The following is a 7,061-nucleotide window of genomic DNA, read 5'->3' as shown; positions in this document are numbered from 1 at the left end:
CAAAAGTCAGTCAATGTTTAGCAAACTTTTGTGTTAGCCATGTTGGCTACTTTCTTACACTTAAGACTTATTCCACATTTATGATTTATCAGTTAGAGATTTCAGTACTCAATTTGTTTATATATTATATTTTGCATCAGTATATGTCCCATGTTGATTCATCCAGCTATTTGGTTTGCTCGGTCAGATGCAGTCAGGCACTGAGTGCCGTGTTACGCCCAGGCCATAGTTTGGGGCGTGACAATAATACTGGTGTAGGAGACTCTTATTAGGTGGAGATGATATTCATACTTCCGTAAGCTCTTTAACAAAGAGAGGGACAAAGACATTGTGTTGATGGATTTGGAGCACTTACAGAGGCGCCACAATTATGGGAATTATAGGTGTATAAAGACTGAAGAGGTTAAGGGTACTATTCGTAGGATGCGCAGGGGAAGAGTGACTAGCCCAGATGAGATCCGCTAGAATTTTGGAAGAGCGCAAGCAAAGAAAGTGTGGAGTGGTTGACTGGTTGTTTAATGTCATTTTAAGAGGAAAAGATGCCCCAAAACTTGGAGGTGGAGTACAATGATTCTGTTGTATAAGAACAAAGGCGACAATTAGTGTTACAAAAACTATAAGGGTCAAGTTGCTAAGATATACTATGAAAGTTTGGGAGTGAGTGGTGGAGATAAGGATGAGGAGGGGCGTGTCGATTTCTGAGAACCGGTTCGAATTTATGCTGGGGCACTCTATTACAGAAACAATTCACCTTATAAGGAGATTGGTGGAACAGTATAAGGAAAGAAAGAGGAACTTGCACATGGTGTTCATCGACCTAGACACGGCTTATGATAAAGTTTTGAGGGAGGTCCTATGGAAAGTCTTGGAGGCTAGAGGTATTCCTATAGCGTACACTAGGGAAATTAAGGACATGTACGATCGAGTCAAGACCTGGGTAAGGATAGTGAGAGGCAACTCAGAGCACTTCCCAGTTGTGATGGGGTTGCATCAGGGTTCAACGCTTAGCTCATTTTTATTTGTCCTAGTTATGGATGAATTGACGCGGCGTATATGAGGTGAGGTGCCATGATGTGTGTTATTTGTGGATGACATAGTTCTGATTGATGAGACTCATGGAGGAGTTAACGCTAACTGGAGGTTTGGAGACAGATCGTGGAGTTAAAAGGGTTCAGGTTGAGCAAGACCAAGACATAATACTTGGTGTGCAAGTTCAGCAATGAAACTCGTGAGACTAGTGTGGAAGGTGAGGCTCGACACTCACATCATCCAAAAGAGAGATAATTTCAAGTATCTTGGGTCCATTATCCAAGACAATAGGGAGATTGATGATGATTTCAAACATAGTATTAATGAAGGATGGATGAAATGGAGGCTCGCATCCGGAGTCTTGTGCGATAAGAAGGTGCCATCAAAACTTAAAGACAAGTTCTTCAGAGTGGTGGTTAGACCAACTATGTTGTATGGCGCAGATTATTGGCTAGTCAAGAACTCTCACGTTCAGATGATGAAAGTTGCAGAAATGAGGATGCTACGTTAGATGTGTGGGCATATTAAGAGAGATAAGATTAGAAATGACGATACCCGGGACAAAGTGGGAGTGGCATCGGTAGAAGACAAGATGCGAGAAATGAGGCTGAGATGGTTCAGACGTGTGATGAAGAGAGGCACATATGTCCAAGTGCGAAGGCGTGAAAGGTTGGCTTTGAATGGTTCAGGAGAGGTAGAGGTAGGCTGAAGAAGTATTGGGGAGAGGTGATTAGGCAAGGCATAAGGTTCATCTTACCAAGGACATGACCGCATATATAAGTTTGTGGAGGACACAGATTAGGGCTCAAGGCTAGTAGGTAGTTGGGTGCTATCCCTCCATTCCTTTCAGACTAGTAGGTTTAGTACTACACTTGTAGTTTTTTGGTCCTTCGATTTCTGTTATTATCTGTTGCTTCTTGTACTTCGATTCGCTTTGCTATAGCTACTGCCATTGTTTTTAGAATGATTTGACATGCTTCATATAGTATTCTGCCATGATTTCTCATTGTCGTTAATTCTTTTTTGAACTGCTTTCATTTGCTTTTACTTTAACCGAGGGTCTATCGGAAACAACATTTATACCTTCAAAGGTAGGGGTAAGGTCTGCGTACATTCTACCATCTCCAAACCCCACTTGTGGGATTACACCAGTATGTTATTGTTGTTGTTATTGTAAGTATAAGGTGAGAGAGTGTACGTGATATGAGAGCCATGCCTGCTACGAGATGAAAATCCTAGTTGATGTGCATCTTAAAAAAAAAAACATAGAAGAAGATAAGCGAGCAGTCACAAAAGAAGAGAGAAGGAAATTAAGAAGGGAAGTCGACGTTACCCTTTTTTAAGTGCTGGATAAGCTTTAAATAATTTGCAAAACCCTGGTTAAAGCTTAAATAACAGCCCAAAAATGGCTATCCGTGCACTTCCCCTATATTATCTTTAATAACACTCCCTTATAGGAATATAGTGTGATATTTTAATCACATGATTAAAAGGTAGTTTTGTATAATATATATAAAACAATAAGATTTAGTTTTTTAACATATATTTTGAAATTTTGTGTAAACTAAGACGCATAAAATGAAATCAAAAGAAATATTTAACACTTGTAATCATAAGATTATTTGTCTAAGCTACCCTATATATACTACATTAAAGCAGTAATCTAGAAATAAAAAATAAATTCTTATTTTTCTACAATATAAAATATTGATATTTGACAGGACATGATATAACTTCAACTTACTAAGAACATGACTCAAGATAGAAAAATATGAAGGTCGAGGATTGGGCTAGAAGGTTAGTAAGTTTGCTGAATGGTGTCACACTTTAGGTGGCAGAGGCAAGGGGCTAGCCTTCTCACTACATCCCCTTATTAATAATTTTGATAGTAATCGCGTAGTTTCTTACTCTTCAATGTGCATTATTGTCTGTATATATATATATATATATACACATATTTGTATGTGCTTCAAATTCTTTTTCTATCCTTTCGTTTACTTTTCTTTTCTTTCCCTCTTCTTTCTCTTCTTTCGAACCGAGAGTCTTTCGAAAATAACCTCTCTACCCCACAAAGACAAGAGTAAGGTTCACGTACATCCTTCCCTCTTCAGATCCACTAGTAAAATTACACCCAGTATGTTGTTATTGTTGAACAAATCATGTTTGCCAGATCGACTAGATATTAAAGGCAAAAGAAAAATATACTTTAATTACAAAAGAACCAAAAAAAGAAAGAGTCAAAATCAAAATTAAAGGTAGAAGAGGGGGCCAAGATGCATAGTTTAATTTAAGTTAGAGGGCTAACACTACAAAATTCAACTAAAAAGGAAAAAAAAGAAAAAAAAAAAGAGAAAGGCAAGTCCTGCCATCCACCACACGCACTATCTAAAACCCTACTTTCTCCAATACACATTAACCCTAGCCGTATATCTCTCTCCACAACACAACCAAAAATCATCTCAAGTAATGGCAAGCAGCACTACTACTACTACTGCAGAGGCTGAGCCTAAATTGGAGAAGAAAGTAGAAGAAGAAGAAAACACAAGTGCTGCTGATGATGAAGACACTGGTGCACAAGTTGCTCCAATTGTTAATCTAACACCAGTTGCTGTATCCACTGGTGAAGAAAATGAAGATGTTCTTCTTGATCTGTTAGTAAACCCCCTTAGACCCTATTCTTGATTTCTCCACCTAACACTAGACATTTATGTTGTAATCTTGATTTCCCCACGAAACTTTAATTTCTTCGAGACTGCATTTGACATCCATAAGTTGTAATCTTCATCTGTTAGTAAACATTTCCTTCCGTTAAACTCTGATGTTTATTTGATATATATTTCACAATTTAATGGTATGTAGCCGAATATCTTGGAATAATTTGTAGATTTATGGAAAACTATTAGTAATTCTTATTTTAGGATGATCAATGTAGTCAGTCAATCTATCAGCTATGTCACAATTACAAACTAGTTAGTGTGTCTGGCTATGGTTCCTATTCTATTTGAAGCATATCGTATTGAAGTCCTCGTCATTGGTAAAATCCATAAAGACGTCGTACATTTCGATCTTAATAGACCCTTTCAATACTAAATGGTTTGTTTTTTAAAACATAATTTAGATATTTGATAGCTATATGCAAAAATGTTACTAATTGTGTATATCTCTCCTTTGACTCCATCTGATTGTGCTATTCCTATTTGAAGAGTCAAACTTTTTTATTACAAACAACTACTCTGTTTGTTGTTGCTGAGGTCGGCTATATGAATTATCACTTACATTATGATTTCAGATATTTTTAAGTGTAAAACATAATTATGTACTCCCTTTTATGTCCTTTTTTAATATGTAAATCTTATTCCAAAAGTTCGAGGAAAATGAGATCGAGTTTATTCTTCCAAACCCCACAATTTTTATTAGGGAGGAATGTAGTTATACATAAAAAAATTGGCGAAAGAATCCTTTTGGCAAGCAAAAAGAGGGAATGTTGATTGTTTGTGGTTGTAATCATGATGTGGTTTTTTGTAGGAAGTCAAAGTTATACCGATTTGATAAGGAAGGGAGTCAATGGAAAGAGAGAGGTGTTGGGACTGTGAAGCTTCTCAAGCACAAGGAAACTGGAAAGGTTAGGCTTGTCATGAGACAATCCAAGACACTCAAAATCTGTGCCAACCACTTGGGTGAGAGTCCTTCCTTTTTTTTTTTTCCTATGTTTTGGTTATGTGTATGTGGTTGTCTTTATTGTGAACTGTTGTTTGATAAAATATCTTTTGTGTAGTCCTTCCTACTATGTCGGTTCAAGAACATGCTGGGAATGAGAAGTCTTGTGTGTGGCATGCTGCTGATTTTGCTGATGGGGAAGTAAAAGAGGAGACTTTTTGCATCCGTTTTGCTTCAATTGAGAGTGAGTACTCTGTTTATGCATCTTTTGGATGTTATTGTTGTGGTTTTAATCGAGAGATGCTTTTCGGGTAGTTTCTCTTCTTTGTATTTGATGTCTACTTATCACATGAAAGTCATTTGGATAGGATTTCCGTATGCTATTTGAAATCTTCTATTTTCAATCAAGAGGTGATTTATCAAGTGCTAGATGAAAAGTTAAATAAGTTCATGACATCAACCGATTGGATCACCAGTTAAATCACATATGATCTCGTTTGTCGGTGTTGAGATTAGAGTAGTTTAGAGTGCCCTAAGTTTATTGAAATAACATTATTTAGTATTGAATTAACATGGTTTGAACCAGAATGGAATGGATATAGAGGATACATATTGCCAAGTCCAATCATACTAAACAATGGCGTTTGTAATTGGTATTCAATGCTGGTTTGGCTTATTGATTATGATTTGTTGAATTATGGTAATTAACCTATTTAATGTGGCACACACCTCATACATCCATGAATTGTACTCTTGCTAGTGCTTCTTCAGGAGTTGTCTAGCTAATTTTCCTGGAGACGGCCTGAAATCTCTTGGACAGTGGATTATGTCGTGCAATATTTGATATTCACCAATCTTTCATTTTGAGGTTGATATATTGGGTATCAGAAATGATTTCCTTGATATTCTTTACTTGTAAATAGCAATTTCTTAATTTCATTTTATATTTGATAGTCACCAATCTTTCATTTTGAGGTTGATGTATTAGGTATCAGAAATGATTTCCTTGATATTTTTTACTTGTAAATAGCAATTTCTTAGTTTCATTTTACAGTGTGATTACTGATTAATGGCTCAGAACCTCCTTGAATACATTCATTAACATTACCTTTATGCAGCGTCAAAAAAAATTAACATTACCTCTATGTGTTTCAAAACTAGATTTTAACTTTGTTTTTATCTTGCCTGATAGATTGCAAAGCTTTCAAAGAAAAGGTTGAAGAAATCGCTGAATCTCAACAGACGAAATCCGGAGAAAGTGAAGAAGCTGGTGCTGCTGCTACAGAACTTATTGAAAAGCTTAGTGTCGAAAGCAAAGACAAAAATGACAAGTCTGAAGACAAAGAGGCCGAGGCCCCTGCACCTACAGAGGAAAAGGATGATAAGAAGGAAGAAAAAGCTGATGAGAAGAATTAAAACGTTTGTATTTGTTGGTCAGAGTTCTATTTTCTGAAAGGTTTATAGCATTCATTGTTTCTGTCTGATCCTATAGATATGATAGATATAAGCAATGTGTCTCGTGTGGTCTTATTTGTTGGTTGTTGGGATGGTTTGGATTTTTATTTGGGTCTTGAGTCGAGTGCAGCTTCATGTTTTATGGTCTTTGGTGTCTTCTTGTACTTATTTATTGTGAGTTTGCAAATTTTGGTTCACAGGTGTACACCCAGTGTAAGGGATTGCATAAGTTAATACCTTAGTGCTGTTGCTAGGATTATTTTTGTGTGATTTCTTCTTTGTTTGGAAAGTGGGTAAGGGACTGGTAACTCTCTTGTTTGGGTTTTTTAACAGGAGAGGTGAAAGTTGAATTGGTGTTTTTTTAAAAAAAATTGGCCTCTGTAAGCTCTGTTGTAGTAGATTCTCGACTTTCAGCAAGAATCTGTTCTTTCACATTCTTGACTTTACGATCATATTCCTTTTATTTCTGTAGTTTCCAACCAAAGGTTCAAGAGACTAATCGACTCTCAAAGAGCTAATAGAAAATCTTAATTTAAAATGTGAGAATCTTGGTTAGGACAGTATGTTAGTACCCAAAGGTGTGCCTTATCAGTGGATAAAGTGGGTGAAAATAGGGATAAGAGCTTGAATTCTCGCAAACGCAAAGAGGGCGACTTTTCTATTTTCCTAAATCTCTGTTGAATAGGGTTGTCGAGTACTTGAATAGCTGATCCTATTGTGTAGGCGTTTGGACATTGAGTTAGTAGATATTTTAAAAAACGTAGCATTTGTTAAATTAGAAATAGTATTTGAAAACGAAAGTTGAGTTATTCTCTTGCTCATTAGCGGCTGTTTTTCGATTACAGCTAGATATGAAAATACAAGATAGTATTAACTTGAAAAGCTCCTAAAACCTGATTTTTAAGCTTCACATTCTGTAG

The 7,061-nt window shown here is 36.4% G+C and overlaps 1 protein-coding gene across 1 annotated transcript; it reads left to right on the top strand.

The window, feature by feature from the left end:
- Positions 1-3,371: 3,371 nt before the first annotated feature.
- On the top strand, positions 3,372-6,400 carry LOC132635936 (ran-binding protein 1 homolog c-like). Its single transcript, XM_060352554.1, has 4 exons — positions 3,372-3,680; positions 4,555-4,706; positions 4,805-4,930; positions 5,879-6,400. The coding sequence occupies exons 1-4, from the start codon at positions 3,496-3,498 to the stop codon at positions 6,100-6,102; spliced, it is 687 nt and encodes a 228-aa protein (XP_060208537.1). The 5' UTR covers positions 3,372-3,495; the 3' UTR covers positions 6,103-6,400.
- Positions 6,401-7,061: the final 661 nt, after the last annotated feature.

Source organism: Lycium barbarum, chromosome 4, assembly GCF_019175385.1.
Source record: "Lycium barbarum isolate Lr01 chromosome 4, ASM1917538v2, whole genome shotgun sequence".
NCBI lineage: Eukaryota > Viridiplantae > Streptophyta > Magnoliopsida > Solanales > Solanaceae > Lycium > Lycium barbarum.
Note: the sequence above shows the minus strand (reverse complement) of the source record. Positions and strands in the feature narration are given on the sequence as shown.

Bases quoted from the DNA above. Each gene is read 5' to 3' on its own strand.
- LOC132635936 (XM_060352554.1), top strand. From the start codon at position 3,496: ATGGCAAGCAGCACTACTACTACTACTGCAGAGGCTGAGCCTAAATTG. The intron at 4,707-4,804 runs GTGAGAGTCCTT...TCTTTTGTGTAG, and splicing joins AATCTGTGCCAACCACTTGG to TCCTTCCTACTATGTCGGTT. The intron at 4,931-5,878 runs GTGAGTACTCTG...CTTGCCTGATAG, and splicing joins CCGTTTTGCTTCAATTGAGA to ATTGCAAAGCTTTCAAAGAA.